Here is an 18,194-nt window from a genome sequence, read left to right as displayed (position 1 = left end):
CTGGATTTGATGGATTCTGTCTTTCATTACCTCGGTGTCTTATACTTTTCAATTAAATGGCCACCGAGATGGGTTTTTTCATCCATCAAGAGGATTACTGCAAAGGGATCCACTGTTCCCTTAACTTTTTCTTATTTTTGCAGAAGAGTTCTCTCACATGCTAAAGAATGCTAATCTCCATGGTATTTCTATTGCCAAACATAGCCCTTCGGTTTCAAATCTTATGTTTGCTAATGATTCTATCATATTCTCAAAAGCAACCACCAAGGAAGCTCAAACCATCGGATAGGTGCTTCACACTTGTTCACAAGCCAGTGGTCAGACAATCAATTATGCCAAATCCTTTTTATTCTTTAGTAAGAACACGCCACTTCGAATTAGAGAATCCACTACTCAATCACTTGGTGTTCACAACTTAGGAGGACAGAATTAATTCTTGGGATTGCCAGCAAATGTAACTAAATCTAAGCAACAGACCTTTGCAACCATCATTGAAAAGATTCAGAATAAACTAGCTAGATGGAAGGAACAAACCTTCTAGGCAATGGGAAGGAAATCTTGATCAAATATGTCGTGGCAACCATCCCTATGTATGCCATAGCATGCTTCAAGTTCCTCTTTCTCTTTGCCAAGAAATTAATCGGTTGGTTTCCAACTTCTGGTGGGGTCAATCCAAAGATGAGAAAAAATAACATTGGATTTCCTGGAGTAACTTATGTTGTGCAAAAGCTTGTGGTGGAATGGGTTTTCGAGATTTATAAAGCTTTAATCAAGCCTTATTGGCTAAAAAGTGCTGGAGAATCAAGAATAATCCCAACTCTCTCCTAACTCGGGTGCTCAAAGGGAAATATTTTCATGCTTCATCACTTTTACAAGCATCGTTGGGAGGGAATTCCTCTTGGGATTTGAGAAGCTTACTTTGGGGTAAAGAATTATTATCCAAAGGGCTTAGATGGCAAGTTAACAATGGGAGATCTACCCTATGCAAAGAAGAAAGATGGGTGACCAAATCTTTTCCAGATATGCCTACTCTCAAGGATAATGCCAACCCTCATCTTAACTTGGTCTCTCAACTTATTGATTAGATTCCTTCAAATGGGATGTATAAGCTTTTAGAAAAGTTTTTCAGGAAGAAGAGATTTCCAATATTTTATATATTCCCACAAACATTATTGATAGATAGGATCAGCTATCTTGGCATTTCACTCAAAATGGCAGCTACTCAAACTTAGGCTGCCATTTGGCGTATCAGCTCAAATTAGCTAATATGGTTCAAGCTTCTGTAGGTCCTAGTCCTACAGCCTAAGCTAATATGAACTACTTCTAGGGCAGTATTTGGAAGATTTGTCTTCCACCAAAATTGAGTATTTTTCTTTGGTGCCCCCTCAAAGAACAGTTGCTATCCAAATCATTGTTAAAGACCAGGTTCAATAATATGCTTGATGAATGTGTTTATTGTGGAAAATAGAAGACCTTGAAGCACATCTTCTTCTCTTGCCCAAAGGCATTTTGAGGTCTAGTTGTACTTGCTTTTTAGGTTATAATCCTCCCTTCTTAATGGGCAGTCAATGATTGATTGTTGGATTGAATTGTGCAATCCTTTGCACAACCACACTCAAGCTTAAGATTTGATCTCTCATCTTGTTTTCATACTGTGGCACATCTGGAAGAACAGGAATCGACAAGTTTTCAATGACCAACCTTTACTATTTCAACAAGTGTTAGCAGCTGCATCAAACCATTTTGAGGAATTTTTTTCTTGCTTGGGAACACTCTCTATCATCTGCAGCAACTAATTCTTAGAATCATATGGGCATCATTGCTGCAATAGCCAGAGACCACCTGGGTCGTCCCATAGCCTAGTCTTGCAAGGAAATTTTGGGCATATCTGATCCCCTCATTCTTGAAGGTCTAGCTTGTCGGGAAGCTATCTCAATAGCTAAAAGTAAAGGATTCCAGAGCATTATAACAGAAGGTAATTCCCAAATAGTGATAAACAATCTCAATATCCTTCTATTCCATAGAATATCCAAGAAATTATTCAGGATACTTTGTACTTTACTCAGTATTTTTTATCTTCTCTTCTTCATTTTGTTAGAAGAGATAGGAACAAGACAATTCACGCTTTAACCTCTAATACTATGCAGGATGAGTCTTTCAAGCGAAATCCTCTAGCACAATATTACTTTATTTTTTATGATCTACTTTCTTAAGACTTCTAATGGAATTATCTTTCAACAAAAAAAAAAAAATTCTCATGTCCATGAGATGATATTCACATCAAAGCGATTGTCCAATGCTTTATGAGCTTAAAAAATGCAATTTTTATGTTATGAAAAGACATTTAATTATTAATTCAATAATTCAAAGTCAATTTTATATTATTAAAAAATTTCATAAGCACTAAAATAATAATTTTCTTATAGGGTGTAATATTACCCTTATTAAAATTTATTATATTTATTATTAATTTTTTTATCAATAATATAAGAAAATTTTATTAAATATATTTATTTATTATTATTTTATATTAACAATATAAGAAAATACATAAATAAACATATTTATATTTAATGAATGCTAGAAAAGTTGTTAAAGTTGACATGATTTTGAAAAATTCATAAGATCTCATTAGTTAAATTAACCACCCAATAATTTTTTTTTTATTCATAAAATTCGTATTTTCTTTTTAGAAAATGACTTCTCAATCGTTTATTCAACTTTCTACAACACAATTAAAAGGACAGACTATCCGATCATTAATTATTATTTTAATTAAAATCATGTATATCCGAAACATATGTATATATTGTTTATTGGTGGGTGTTCATGTGCATATTTATTAAAAAAAATCTAAACAGCAAGAGAAGAAAATATAAAGGTCACCAGCAGCCGACTTTGAGGACAAACATGTAATTCCATCAAACGCAGTAATATTGAGGCTGCTGATGTTACAGTAATAAACCACCAGTCAGTCGTGTGAGTGCAGGAGTTAGGGTTGTACAAAACCCTAGGCCTCACTCTCTGTGCTCTACTTTAAACCCTTTCTCTTCTTTACTTTCTTTTTCCGTCGCTTTGATCTCTCTGTAGCATTGCGATCTTCAACCTTTCTCTATCTGCGTCTCTTTGCGTTATTAGAATCGAGCAATCCAGAGTTTTCTCGGTCTCTTATTCTATATCGGTGAGGTTTACTTTAAGTTCTGAGTTTTTTTTTTTTGTTTAATGCCTATGATTGATTATTTTGGTTATTGAATCCCTTTGTTTCCTTTGTTCAGTAGGAGTATGTAGCGAGAAGTATCTGTAGTTTTCAGTAGATAACTACTGAGAACCTATGAATATTTTATTGAATTTTCAGTTTTTATGTCTCTGTATGGTGATTTGTGTTAGTTTGATGAGTTTTTATCTTTGTCCCCCCTTTTTTTGGTGAGAATTTATATTTTAGATTGTGCGAAAGATTTTGGTGTCTGCTTTTTGGGAAAATCCAACTCTATTTTTTGCCGCTTTATATAATTCAGCTTCAAAATCTAAAATTTTGATTTTTTTTCCAATCCTTGCAATTTGTTAATAAATTATAGCATATTAGTTTTTGATTTTGAATTTTCATAGCAAACTAAACAGTTTAGACCAACTACTTCTCTGATTTTGCTTAGTTTTTCTAATCCAGTATGGTATTGAGGTTATGGGTTCACTTAGTTACTCCAATCCAATATACTGTCGAGATAAAAATTAAGCTTTTTTCCCCCTTATGATGTGTACTTGTATGCCCTCACATGGGTTCTATTAGTTTTTTCTTAAAAATTCTGTTATATAAATTTGCACTCTGCATTTTGTTACTGCTCATGCATTTTGGTTCTATTAGTTCTTTTCTTAAAAATTCTGTTATATAAATTTGCACATTCTGCATTCTATTGCTGCTCGTGCATGTTGGTTTTCCTTTGATAGGGCACTACCTAGTGTCCTTGCCTTAAGCAGGTCAATTTTTATGGTATTTCAAACCTGAAAAACTAAAACAGTGATGCTTTCATGTTCTTGCAGTTCTTCAGAATGATTGCTGCTGAAACTGTAGTAGGAAAGAAGTTGAAAATAAAGTTTTCTACCAAAAGAATAGAATATGTTCCTGGGATAAGGGAATGTGAGTCTGGGCGAAATGTGGACAAGAACTATCATTCTCAGGCATGTGACATGCAGAATACGAAGCTGAAACCTGTGGTGCCTGGGGCTAATAAGCGTGGCCCATTGTGGGAAGTAGAGGGCCGACCAGAGAAGAAGCGGAAGATGGGCCGCTGTGTCACACATCAGTGTTTTTCCATTCTAAAATCTCTGATAAATAATCCATCTGGTTGGATTTTTAGGGAACCAGTGGATCCAGTGGCACTGAAAATTCCCGACTATTTTTCAATTATATCAAATCCTATGGATTTAGGGACAATAAAATCTAAGCTGGAGAAGAATCAGTATTCTGGAACTGAAGAGTTTGCTGCTGATGTCAGACTGACATTCTCAAATGCTATGCTATATAATCCTCCAACAAATTATGTCCACCAAGTGGCAGAGTCACTGAATAAGATTTTTGAGACTAAGTGGAAGTCACTACAGCAAAAATGGAATCATGAAATATCAGAGTCTGGTGGTGGAAAAATTTTGAGCAGGAAGCCAAAGGAAATTAGTGCCACAAGACAGAATTGTCCTGAAACATCCCGTTTGCGCAATGTTCTTTTACCCAAGATGTCAAAACCATCTGAATACAAGGCAATGAGGAGTTCTTCAAATGCAAAAGCTGCAGAAGTATGTTTCTCCTTACCTAACAATCTTTGTATTTTTGCCATCTCCTATTATATATGTAAGTGTGTGCAGTCATGCATTTGTGTCTCTGTGTATTTGGATGCATTTGTAATATATTCCTGCTGTATATTGTTAAAGTGTGTATTTATTTATACTTTGTTTGTACACAGGTAAAGCTTTTTAAGCCTGCAGAAAACTGCATGCACAAGGCATTACTGCTAAATTCTTGCAAAGGTATGAAGTTGCGGAACACAGTTTCTGCTTTATGGCTCTTTATTGGAGCTAATCTGCAGTGTCTGCTTTATGGGTCTTTATTGGAGCTAATCAGCAGTGTGTCTTATAGGCACTAGTGGTGGCAAATGTGCTTGTTGCCCTGTCAGTGTCAAGCCATCGAGCCCAGTTGTTAGTGAATGTGTTACAAGTGTTAGAAGTGCTTTTCAATGTTGCCTTCCCAGTGACTCAACCCATGCTTCCTCTGGTTGTTAGTTGATCTTTTTCCCTTCCTGTTATTGTTTTTAAAACCCTGTATTTTGTTTGACAACCTTACTTAATTTCCCCCATTTGTGTAGATATATCTTCTGAGAGGTCATTGAGCAGAGATGATACTGCATGTGGCACTGATGCCTCAAAACTGGTATTTCATTATGTCCATTTTTATTATTTCTGTTTAGTGCCAATGCACTGCAAGGTGTGATTGAAACTGTGTTCAAATATAGGATTATCATGGGAAAAGCATGTCAGCTTCACAGATGAGCAAGTCAGATCCAGATTCTGATGGTGAGAGAATCTTCTGCTTTGTTCTTTTCTGATATTCCACTGCTTAGAGTTGGGTGACCTGATCATTTGGGTTGCTGTTGGGATCTATGTAAAGGGGCTGTAAGTACTTTGGATGATGAAAATGCATACCCTAGTTTACAGCTCATTACTCCTGCAACAGACGCAACTTCTCGAGAAGGTTGGTTGTTTATCTTAATTATAAAGCCTGGGGTAAAGGCTAACTGTTAACTTTAGCTTCTCTTGGTATGTCAGCTTTATGAAGTTTTTCCTTGTTTGGTTTAGGATGGAGACCTACTTGTGATGTACAACTGTCTCCAGCAAAGGCCCTTCGTGCTGCAATGCTAAAGTATCGATTTGCAGATACTATCTTAAAAGCACAGCATAAGACACTTCTAGATCATGTAAGGACTCTTTTCTCTTTTCTTTATTTCTTTCATTCTTTGGCATTTGTGGGTTAGGGAATTGGTTTGTGATTTTGATGTTAAATTGTAATGTCTACTTAATGTGGGTGAGAAGGATAATGGTTTATTGCCTGATTTTTCATGCAGACTTTTTCTTGTTATCAGGGTGATAAGGCTGATCCTGTGAAGATGCAGCAGGAGAAGGAAAGATTGGAAAGGAGGCAGCGTGAAGGTGATATACGCAACTTTATAACTAAGTATCACAAATTAAATTTGATGGTTTATTTAGGCATCGAGTGCATTGCTGACCGTTTCTGGCCCCTTTTGGACACAGAACAAAAATGAAAAACACTCTCAGTTCCTTTGGTATTTTTTGAGTATGCCCTACCATGTTACTTGTTCCAGTTTTAAATGGGCTGGCTGGGGAAAATGTTGTGGAAATTGAAATTTTCTGGTGTATGCAAGGATAGTATAGTTAAATTTGGCAGGAATTTTTTTTTTTTTTTTTTTGAGAAAAATATAAATTTATTAATAATATCAAAACTTTAAGTATTACAAATAATTACATGAGGAACAAGGCCCACTCCTGTAGATCAGGCATAAGACTTGCTATCATAGACAATAAAATTCGTTGATCTTTTAATATAATAATATTATATCTTTCTGCTTGAAGATGATCTTGACAAAAGATATAAATATTCCAAGTAGCCACTGGTCCTTTGTTTGATTTGCATGACAAAATAAAATCTCTGAATTTTTTATACGTGGATTGTTTTTCATATCTCTCTGATGGTTTATTTTTGTTATTTTTAATTGTTGAATGGTGGTGGAATGAGGAAGTACAAAAGGCAGTGAAGAGAAAAAGGGAATGGTATAAGAAATTACCTAAATGTGATAATAATGAGGCATAAGAACAGTACAAGATAGCAAAGAAATAGGCAAAAAAGGCAGTTAGTCAAGCAAGAACACAGGCCTTTGAAAAGTTATATGAGAAACTTGGAACTAAAGAAGGAGGAAAATATATTTATAGATTAGCAAGGAGGAGAGAAAGGAAATGTCAAGATCTCAATCAAGTTAGGTGCATTAAGGATAAAGAAGGAAAATTGTTGGTGAAAGATGAGGACATTAAAGAAAAATGGAGAAATTATTTTAATGATCTCTTTAATAATAGTCAAAATGGTAATAGCGTGAATATAGATTATAGAACAGTAGAAAAGAATGTGAATTATATTAGAAGGATTAAATCTTTAGAAGTAAAGGAAGCACCTAAGAGAATGAAAGCGGGTAAAGCCTGTGGACTCGATGAAATACCAATTGAAGTGTGGAAGTATTTGGGAGATATGGGAGTGGCATGGTTAACTAAATTATTTAATAAGATTCTAAACTCAAAGAAAATGAGGAAGAGTATTTTAGTACCTATTTTTAAAAATAAGGGAGACATACAGAGTTGCTCAAACTATAGGGGAATTAAACTCATGAGCCATACTATGAAGTTGTGGGAGAGAGTTGTGGAGCATCGACTACGTCATGATACTTCTATCTCTCTCAATCAATTTGGTTTCATGCCCGGTCGTTCAACTATGGAAGCGATCTTTCTCATTAGGAGCTTGATGGAGAAATATAGAGATGTGAAGAAAGATCTACACATGGTTTTTATTGATTTGGAGAAGGCTTATGATAGTGTTCCAAGAGAGATCTTATGGAATGTGTTAGAATAAAAGATGGTATCTATTAGATACATACAAGTATTGAAAGATATGTATGAAGGAGCAGCTACTATTGTGCGCACAGTGGGAGGGGACACAAGAAATTTTTCAATTTCAATTGAATTACACCAAGGATCAGCTATAAGCCCTTATCTTTTTACATTAGTTTTAGATGAACTGACGAAACATATACAAGAGAGTATTCCTTGGTGCATGATATTTGCGAATGATATTGTTCTAATAGATGAGATACGAGAATGAGTCAATAGAAAGCTATAACTTTGGAGAAGTACTCTAGAGTCAAAGGGTTTTAAGTTAAGTAGAACGAAGACAGAATATATGCATTGCAAGTTCAGTGAAGGCCAAACTGGTGATAGGGAAGGAGTTGGTTTGAATGGAGTGGTACTGTCCCAAAGTAATCACTTTAAATATCTAGGCTTAGTCCTTCAAGTAGATGGGGGATGTGAGGAGGATGTTAGTCATAGTATTAAAGCCGGATGGTTGAAGCGGAGACGGGCTGTGGGAGTTTTATGTGATTGTAAGATTCCCAATAAATTGAAAGGAAAATTTTACCGTACAGCCATACGACCGGCTATGTTATATGGTAGTGAGTGTTAGGCACTGAAAGAGTCGTATGCATCTAAGATAAGAGTTGCAAAGATGAGAATGTTAAGGTGGATGAGTGGCCATACTAGATTAGATAAAGTCCGTAATGAGAGTATTAGAGAAAAAGTAGGAGTGTTGCCAATTAAAAATAAGTTGAGAGAAGGGAAATTGAGGTTGTTTGGTCATGTGAAGCATAGACATATGGAGACTCTAGTTAGACAAGTAGAACACATTAGGTTAGAGGATAGAAAGAAAAAAAGGGGTAGACCTAAATTGACTTGGAGGAGAGTAGTACAACATGACCTAGAAGCATTACACATTTCTGAGGATTTAATCCAAAATCGTTCAGAGTGGAGAAAGCGAATCCATATAGCTGATCCCAAATTTTTGAGATAAAGGCTTGTTGAGTTGAGTTGAGCTGTAATTGTTGAGACGTCAAATTTTTATTGAAAAGGCTTGATATCCTGAGTATTTAAGATATGTTGATGAAATGCTCAAGGATAAAGGAGTCTCTTACGAGCTATGTGCAATTTTGTATGCATACCATCAAGTGTAAGTTAATACTACTAGATGATGTGTATGTTATCATTACTTTTCTATTCATTTTCATGTTCTAGAGGTTATTTTGGTTGACCTTGGAATTGGACCTAATGCAAGTTGAGGTAAGCAGTTAAATGCTATAATTTAGAGCACTTCCATATGGAGTGAATCAACAGTCAATGACATTTGACTTTGTAAAGATCTGTAGCATTGGTTTTGAATCTAAAATTATTGAAAATATGGATGTGTGGAATGATCACATTCACATAGCATTTTATTCAACAAATTATCTTTTTGCTATCTGGAGAGGAAATTCTAATTACCTTGTATTTCAGTAATTTGGCATTAACAACAAATTGTTTCCTTGAATTAATAAAATTTGCGCAAAAATTACCATGTTTCTTTTTAGGTATGATTTGGATACTTGCAGTTGTGCATATTTTTGTTGTTCCAGGCAGAATAGTTCTTACTGGTTGTTCAAATCTTTGCAATTATTAGATGGTCGTAATTTCATGGACGTTTACAGACTGTCAAATTTTATGGTTTAAGCTTTTCCCCTTTTCGTATCAGTCATGTTTTATGTAAAATGTGAGCATCTGTCTTGGGTGCTAGCTTGATGATTTTGATTTATAACCATACAGAGAAGGCTTCGATTGAAGCCCAAATGAGAGCTGCTGAAGCTGCCTCACAAAAGAGGGAAGAACTGGAATTGAAAATACATAGGGAGAAAGAAAGAGAAGCAGCTCGAGTTGCATTGCAGAAGGTTTGCCTTTTAGCAATTGTCCTGTCAATATTTAGGTTCAGCTTCGTTTAATAGCTTTATACATGGTAGTCTTGAACAATGTTTGCCGCCTTTGTTTTTATGGACCTCCATCCAGATGGGAAAAACTGTCAACATTGAGCAGAACCTGGAGATTCTAAAAGAACTTGAGATACTTAGTGGGGGTTCCCTATCATATAATTTTCGCATTGGAGCTTACTCGAGGAGCCCACTGGAGCGGTTGGGTTTGTTTATAAAGGATGATATTTGGGATGAGGATGAAATGGTATTAAATGGGGAGGAAGAGGAAGGAGAAATATTTCCATGAATATTTGACCATTGACTGTTAATGAGAAATTCTATTTTATTTTTTCCCTTTCTGTCTGTTAATAGGTTGGCAGTGAGGAGCACAAGAGAAACATTATTTGTAAATGAATGTATTTTTGTAGGAACGAGTTGGGGTTGGCTTTGTAATCAATGGTAGTGTTTATAGGAGGATGAATATAAAATAGTTGAATCTTTTAACTTTGATACTCTTTTCGTTGCTTGATGTTAGCCAAGAAAAAGAAGAAAGCGTTGTACTGACGCCTTTCATAGTCTTTATCCTGTATAATGTATTTCCATTTAATTGTGTAATATTAATACCGGAAAGAAAGCACATTGGCCTCCTCTGCTGGCGTATTTTCTGTCGGATTAGTCATTTATTTGCTCTTTTGAATGAAATTAATATTGTCATAAGAAAAAAGGTCGCATGCATTGGTTATGCTAACCTAAAGTTGATCACTCTCCTTCATTCCTGCCTACCAAATTTTGCTTGGATTAAAAGATGGGACAAAAAGCTCTTAAAAAATGGATTTCAATGAAATCAGTATTACATATCCAAGTAAAAATCCTCCAGCAAAAGGCTTAAAAAAAAAAAAAAAAAACCATTCGCAATATGTTCTAAAGATTTAAGCTGTCACAGATGTTGGCTTCTTATAAGGCATTCAGGCCACCCTTCGCATCATGAAAGCATTTTCCTATGCTCTGTACAACTCATATTGTGTATCGATTCTTGGCATTTCTGTCAAGCTTCTTTGCATCCTCCTGAAACAGCAGATCAGCACACAATCTCATGTTTCTCCACTTGGTGTGAAACAATTAAATACTTCATCAAATACATGGTTTAAAAAATAACAAAATAATAGAACTCTCACATGGAATATAAACCCAATAGTATCATTGTAGTCAAGAAATTCCTTCCATTGTTTTCCAATGCTTAGCTGCAAAGAGATAGTTAATGTCAGACTTTATCCAATCTGTAAAATTACTGATAACAAGTGTGAATGATCAACTATTGTATTGGTAAAAGACATCAGGTTCTACTTTTTAACAGAGTATCCAGAACAAACAACAGAATTGACAGTTCTGTACGAGTTCCACAAGAATATAACCAAACGGGTCTAAGCAGATTTGGACAAGCATTAATTTTTTCCCCGCCATAAAAAATGCAAGCAGTTACCTGAGCAGCTTCATTTGAAGCATTCTTGGTCCAAAGAGCTATCTTTTCCTGCTTCGTTCTGACATTGACAACTGCTCCACAGATTTCATCTCCATGATCAAACTGTTCTCCAATCATAGCCAGCAACTAATAAAAGAAAGTAAAGAAAATAAGAAGACCCACCATATAACAGTTACTGTTATTTAATAACTCATAACAATATAGAAACATACCGTATACAACCAACTGGTGTCAGATTTCCCTCTACCACTAAAAGTTACAGTCCACTTCCCTCCATTAGCACAAACAGGGTCCTCCCATTTTGGCTCAATTTTATGTTTGAAACAGTAAAAGTCAGCGCCCCCAACCAGCTTGCTTGGATGATGGATATTATTGTAAATGCTAAATACAAGATAAATTTCATGCCTTAACTTATCAGAATGATTTCCATACCAAGAGTAAGTAAAAGATAGCAGGTGAAATCTCATATTTGAATAACAAACTAAACTGATAGATATTAGAAAACCGTTAGCCAGAGTTAACAGTTTCCTCTCCTTGGCAGTTTATTAGATTCTAGTTTTGTCCAATGTATGTTGTAATAAGATAAATCACTTATACAAAATGAATAGATATTTATTTTCTGTCTTAATATGGAAATATTAAAGTGATATCATAAAAGCTTTAGAAGAATAATCATATAACTTTATGACAACAAAGAAGCAAAATACAATGATAAGAAATTTTTTCCAATGAATTCCTCTAAATTTGAATTTTATATGCATGATTAAAATTACGCAGATGGCGAGCCCGCGCGCGTGTGTCCTCCCAAAGGGGAGATGTAATGATCATGATGAGAATGAAGATCCAACTTCAAAAGAATTATCCATGTTTAGATTCCTAGTCCTCAACACAAGATAAGGTAATGTTAATTAAATGCGTTCTCCCCATGTGCATAGGTACACACATACAGTTCACTCTTTAACAGTAGATTTTGATCATATAATTCAAAAATTTATCCAATTATTCTATGAAACATACAGACATTGAGACGGGCTTAAAATTGGATGCAAGCAATATCCAGCCAATTAAAGTACAAGTTAACGATCACAGCACTTGGTTAATTCAATAACCGGGCTTCCACAAATCCAAAATTAGCAAACACAAGTACACACTGTTTACTTATTGGTATCACTTAACACCCATCAGTCTTGAAAAATACTACATCAAACAGGAAATTTTAATCCCTTTGAACAAATACCTAACTAAATTACCCCCATTTACACTAAGAAAAAGAGCCTCTAAGATAATACAATGGAAACAAAAGAAAGCTTCCAACAATTGGCTACCATATTAAAGCAGTTTAAAAATCAGAGCTCTTGAACATCCCCCTAATATTTGGAGATAAATATTTCTTAATGAGGTCAATGCACAAGTGCAAACTATATATCATTCAAGAAAATCAAGAATAGCAATTATAACACCTCTATGATAATATATCCAAAAATTCCACCAAAGTCCTATCAGCCACGTAATTGACATCGAAGAAAAATAATGAACTAAAAATGCTACCAAAAATCATTTCCCGTTCACCAATTTTGCAATTTCTCACTGAATTCAGATTATCATTTCCAAGGAAACACGAATCTCAATTCTTTTCTCTCATTTCTTTTTCTCAAAGGCATTCCATAACCTCCCTTCGCACCAAGGATCAGATATCTATAACTTTTTTTTAAGGAAAAAAAAAAAAAAGCAAATTCACCAGATTTCTATTTCCTCAACGAAAAAACCAAAATATTGGAATCTCAAATCCCTTTCGTTTCCATCAATTTTATCATCGACCGAGCAAAAAAATCAAAGCCAGAAATAGAAACAAAAATAGCAAAAGAAGAGAATAAGATCTCTGACCTCCAAAAGTCCTCAACAGTAGCAAAAGTATAGATAGAGCGCATAGAGCTTCCCCAGGCGGCTTGCTTAGACTTAGCAGAAGGGTTATCAAACCAAAATGTCCATTGATGCTCGAGAGGGTGCGGCTGGTAGGTTACAGCGCTCGATTTCTTAGCCGACGATTCCTCATCATCCACGATCTCCCCTTCTTCCAGCTCATCACCGTTAACGTCATCTTGTGCGCTAGGGTTAGGATTAAGGTTTGGATTCAGTGTTTCTCCTGTAGTTGATTTCAATGGCTCTTCCGCCGCCATTTTTGCGTTAATTTTCTCTGCTGCAGCTGCTTCTCCTTACTCTTGGTTTGTTATGGTAGGTTATGGAGAGAGAGAGAGAGAGAGAGAGAGATCCAGATCGTAGAGTTGGATCGGGTACAATTATAACCCTAAATCGAAATTTGTGGGTGTGACATATGGGCTGAAAGCCCAAATGGTATACCCAATGGGCTCACCATATGACAAAGAGTAACCTATTCTTCTTTTTTTAATCCATCATTAGATTGCTCCATATTTATTTTATAAGCAAAACTTTTTTTTTTAGTGTATGAAAATTTTACATAACTATTGCTGGAGAATTCATGTTCGATTCTTAGAAAAAACATTATTAAAAAGAGTAATCACAAATTTTAAAGAAATTAATTTTATGTGCAATCATAAAATGAATATAAAATGATACCCTGATAAATAAATAAATAAATAAATTATATGTTATCTATTTAATTTCTTACTTTCCATGCCAACTGTTGTTTAGGTATATATGCAACAAACATTGATTTTTAATATTCTTATATTTTTTTTTTAATTTAAAGGAGATGGAAATTAATTAATTGATTAGTTAATCAATTAATCAATTAAGTGGTTGGCTTCACTCTATTTATTTAATTTTTCCCCCTAATATTGAGGATATATTAAATTATATAATTATCAATATTTGGGCAACATATTTATTCATTTTTTTAATGTTCATTTATATTTAAAATTAAAGTATTATTGAGTGTACTGATAGATATCATTAACAAGGGATAGATTCTATTTTGTTAGGCTGAGACATGGCCAATATCTCATTGAAAGAAGTGTATGACCAACGAAATTTTATTTCGTATCAAACTTCATTGATGACCAACTTATTCAACTAACTATTTTTTTTAAATTATTTTTAAAATTTTTATAAGAAATAAAATTGTCAATATTTAAATATTTCAACTTCTTGTATTATGAGATAAACATTCAATTAGGTTACTTAGTCAATAGCTTCTAAATGTGTCAATTACACCCTATTTAATAAATTTGGGTATATTTTATTTTAAACAGTAATTTAGTAATCGAGTATTTGCTTTATAATATAAAAGATTAAATTCTTTTAAAAGTTTTAAAAGAATATATATATATATATATATATATATATATATATATATATATATGATATTCAATTATTAGAATACTCTTTATTTTTCTTTTTTTTTTTTTAAAAAAAGCAATTATTAGACTACTCATTCAATAAATTCCAAATAAGCACATTATATCAAGAAATTTATGTGTAAATCTATCTAGTTATATGCCATTGTTTAGTAGTCCAATGATCACCTCATAGTATGAGAGATTAAAGGTTAAAACAGTTAAAACTTTTTAAAAAAATAAAGAAAAATATTTATATTTTATTTTAATATATATACTTTTTTTATTAATTAATAAAAAAAATCAAAGAATTATATACGTGTACGTATATATATAAGATGCATAAACTCAACTCAACCAAGTTTTTATTTCAAAAATTTGGGGTCAACTATATGGATTATCTTTTTTCACTCTAAACAATTTTGGATTAAATTCTCAGAAATGTGTAATACTTGTAGGTTATGTTGTACTACTCTCCTCCAAATCAGTTTAGACCTACAATTTCTTTTATTTTTATCCTCTAATCTAATGTATTTTATCTTGTAACAGGAATTGAATATGGTGAAGATCTATTAAAAATGAATGCCAATTAAGATGAGTTGTACCCTATAAATTGATAATTGATTAATAGAGTCGACAAACAATTTAAATTAATTGGACAATCCACATGCTTTAATATACGTAGTAATATTGAAGAGGAGAAAAGTAAGGGGACAAGACATTAATCATGCAGGCATGGCCCTTTCGAGTCTTCATTGATTATATCTTGAATTTATATTCCTTATTTTGACACATGATACCAATGCATTTATATATATATATATATATATATATATATATATATATATATATATATAAAAGCTAGTTATGAGTTGCATATATAGGTGTGCAATTGTGACTATACTGAACACATCTATATCTATTCAGTATAGTCACAATTGCACACCTATATATGCAACTCATAACTAGCTTTTATATATATATATATATATATATATATTATATATATATATATATTTTTTTCAAGAGTTATTTCCAGTTTTCATATGATACATTTCTACAACTTTAAAAAGAATTAAAACAAAGAGATGAATGATCGAACGATCATATATACCCCAAACTATATGATGTCTAGCCTTAATTTCATTGACATTCAAGAGAGATTCATCTTATATAGGCATGGCTTAATATATAGAAATTTTTTTATTTAAACTTAATTTATTATAAACTCAAAATATAAAATAGATAATAATATTCATCTATTATATACATGGATATGTTTATACTTGAAATTCATGGTAGATTGAGCTAAATATGAAATAAAATATACTCTTTTATAATAAATACTTCATTTTTATTTCTATAAATATCTTTTATACATTGAAAAGATATATATTACACAAACCATAATACATTTTTTTTAATAAGCACAGAGACCATAATCCTGGGACTAATTTATTTTTCATTGCACATGCTTCATATATATACGATGGGTATAGTTTTTTTTTTTCTTTTTTTTTATGTGTAATATATATTATCATCTCATCATAGATGGAGATTACATGTATAACATTAATTGATATGGATAGATAAATAGCTAATTGCCATCCTCAATCTGAACTTTCATATGCTCCAAGTATGATTTCCCATTGAGCTTACGAGAGAAGAAATCTTTGACATATTTTTCCATCCCAATTCTTCGAAATAATGGTGGGTTTTGAGGGTTAATCAGACTAGCTGCAGGCCCAACCTCTGCCTCAAATTTGGGGTTGACGAAAAATGCAATAGAAATCCTTTCTTTCTCTGAATTCACTGCTGCCCTGTGCTCGATGCTATGGTAGAGTCCATTGCTCAAAATCTTTAAAAAACCAAAAATAAATAAATAAATGGGTATGTCCACATTAATATCATAAATATAAATATATATGAAAATTTATTTCAAGATATGCACAATCCCTAAAGATCTTTCAAAAAAATAATTGATTAGATCATTGTTAGAAAATGTTAGGAATATTAATAGGTATATGTCATTGCATTATAGGTGCAACTATTATTATTTTAAATTATTTTGGAAAAGGAAATTAAACCAACAAAATAAACTATGAAGCTGACATTTAGCTAGGGTTTCTAGTTTCTATTAAAAAAAAATTAATACACAGACTAGATTCAATATATCACGTGTCTTTTTTTTTTGTCAAAATTAATTTTTTATACATGACTAATAATTTATTTATTTTTTATAGCATAATAATTAGTGTTTTCTTTCAGGGCAAGAGAGAAAGTTGAAGACGAAAATTAAATATGACAAACCTCAAGTATGTCTCCCACATTTACTACAAGAGAACCTTCGAGGAAGCTCACAGGGATCCAAACCCCATCCTTTTTAATCTGAAGACCATCCACCCCATTAATCTGATTGAGGATTGTGATGCCAGTTGCATCTGAATGAGGAAAAATGCCAAGAACTAGCTCTGGTTGTGGACATGGAGGATAATATGTCATCCTCACAGATTGCATCCCATCATCGAACATCTCCTCCATCTCCTTTCTGTCTATCTTCAAAGCTTTTGCCACAAACCCAACAAGCTTCATGGATAGTTTTTGCAGTTCGAGTATATAACTTTCCAAGTTATTTCTGTTTGCAGAACACAAAATTAGTTGATAATTAAATAAAATAATTATTATTTTTTATTAAGAGAAAGGAAAAGGTCAAAGAGAGAAGACCTCAGAGATGAAGGGAGCTCTGGGAGAAGGTGAGGCTTTCTCCTATGGATAGGGTTGGTTATCATGTAGAACCTATCACCCCAATCAAAAGTTCGTCCTATTGTGGCCACTGTTCCATACCCTTCAACATCACCTTGCCTTATCTTGTATTTCATTTTCTCCTCTAATGGAAGATTATAAAATTCTTCAATCTCGTTCCTCATATTTTCCAGCAATGAAGAGCTAACTCCATGATTCACCAACTGTTTAAACCCATGTGTATCTCACAGCAGTTAGATTAATATTATTCTATATTGGCTGTATTTGCACTCCTCCTTATTAAAATCATACAGAAATTTTTTAATAAAATTAACAAATAAACATGGAAGGAAGGAAGTTTATCCAAAATCTTATGTTAATCATTTACGAAAACTCTAGGCGCTTTCCTCTCTGGATTATTGGATTCTTGAAATCAAATATATATACAACTACTTGAAGCTCTAACAACTGATGAAAGAAATTAAAAACCAGGAAAAAGAAAGATAAAATTGAGAAAAACATGGAAGAAGATAAACTTGGAAAAAAGAAAAAACCTGGAAAAGGCCCCATTCTTTGCAAGTAGAGTGCAACTTTTCAAGCTCCAAAGCTGCAGTTTCCTCTGAAAGCAGGAGTTTCAAGTCAATAGTGGGAACTGATGGAAAGCAATCTGCAGGCTTGAAGATTCCTTGATCAGATTGAACATAGCTTTGAGGGACTGAGACGAAAGGCTGTTTGATGAGCTCCTGAACACTGACCGCAGGGGGGAAGTTGTCAACGGTAGCAGTAGGAGATGCCATATTTAGCTTAGAAAGATTAGTGTGCAGCTATAGCACCATTTGATTGGAGCTGCATGCTTATATAGCCACAATAATTAGATAAATAATTTGGGATAAAACTAATTAAAATTTTCCAAGTCTTTCACTCACCTTTAACACGTCATCTTTAAGGATATGCATGTAGCAACTAGCAAGAACCAAATGAGTTAAGCTTGATCCGTCTTTTGACGGAAAATAATTTATTTTTGAAATATATTTTGAGGAACTTTCTTTTTATGAAAAATGGAAT

The 18,194-nt window shown here is 33.3% G+C and overlaps 3 protein-coding genes across 5 annotated transcripts; 1 reads left to right on the top strand and 2 right to left on the bottom strand.

Annotated features, from left to right (window-relative positions):
• Positions 1 to 2,851: 2,851 nt before the first annotated feature.
• Positions 2,852 to 10,168, top strand: LOC110646693 (transcription factor GTE12). 3 transcript variants are annotated; one of them, XM_058140705.1, is made up of 11 exons: positions 2,852 to 2,979; positions 4,036 to 4,785; positions 4,953 to 5,016; positions 5,126 to 5,260; positions 5,352 to 5,416; positions 5,499 to 5,559; positions 5,654 to 5,737; positions 5,842 to 5,960; positions 6,108 to 6,192; positions 9,454 to 9,575; positions 9,691 to 10,168. In XM_058140705.1, the coding sequence occupies exons 2-11, from the start codon at positions 4,045 to 4,047 to the stop codon at positions 9,898 to 9,900; spliced, it is 1,686 nt and encodes a 561-aa protein (XP_057996688.1). In that variant the 5' UTR covers positions 2,852 to 2,979; positions 4,036 to 4,044; the 3' UTR covers positions 9,901 to 10,168. The 3 variants fall into 3 exon arrangements, with proteins under 3 accessions (XP_057996688.1, XP_021655910.2, XP_057996687.1); XM_021800218.2 differs by lacking the exon at positions 2,852 to 2,979 and adding an exon at positions 2,986 to 3,181 and having other exon boundaries at positions 6,126 to 6,192; XM_058140704.1 differs by lacking the exon at positions 2,852 to 2,979 and adding an exon at positions 2,986 to 3,181.
• A 223-nt stretch (positions 10,169 to 10,391) lies between these two features.
• On the bottom strand, positions 10,392 to 13,337 carry LOC110646694 (eukaryotic translation initiation factor 4E-1). The gene is made up of 5 exons (XM_021800220.2): positions 12,958 to 13,337; positions 11,286 to 11,454; positions 11,074 to 11,199; positions 10,769 to 10,834; positions 10,392 to 10,658 (listed from the first exon to the last, which is right to left on the bottom strand). The coding sequence occupies exons 1-5, from the start codon at positions 13,248 to 13,250 to the stop codon at positions 10,608 to 10,610; spliced, it is 705 nt and encodes a 234-aa protein (XP_021655912.2). The 5' UTR covers positions 13,251 to 13,337; the 3' UTR covers positions 10,392 to 10,607.
• Positions 13,338 to 15,719: 2,382 nt separating this feature from the next.
• LOC110646696 (oxoglutarate-dependent flavonoid 7-O-demethylase 1) lies at positions 15,720 to 17,964 on the bottom strand. Its single transcript, XM_021800222.2, has 4 exons — positions 17,684 to 17,964; positions 17,112 to 17,353; positions 16,698 to 17,022; positions 15,720 to 16,245 (listed from the first exon to the last, which is right to left on the bottom strand). The coding sequence occupies exons 1-4, from the start codon at positions 17,924 to 17,926 to the stop codon at positions 15,985 to 15,987; spliced, it is 1,071 nt and encodes a 356-aa protein (XP_021655914.2). The 5' UTR covers positions 17,927 to 17,964; the 3' UTR covers positions 15,720 to 15,984.
• Between the last annotated feature and the right edge of the window lie 230 nt (positions 17,965 to 18,194).

This window comes from Hevea brasiliensis, chromosome 18 (genome assembly GCF_030052815.1).
Source record: "Hevea brasiliensis isolate MT/VB/25A 57/8 chromosome 18, ASM3005281v1, whole genome shotgun sequence".
NCBI lineage: Eukaryota > Viridiplantae > Streptophyta > Magnoliopsida > Malpighiales > Euphorbiaceae > Hevea > Hevea brasiliensis.
Note: the sequence above shows the minus strand (reverse complement) of the source record. Positions and strands in the feature narration are given on the sequence as shown.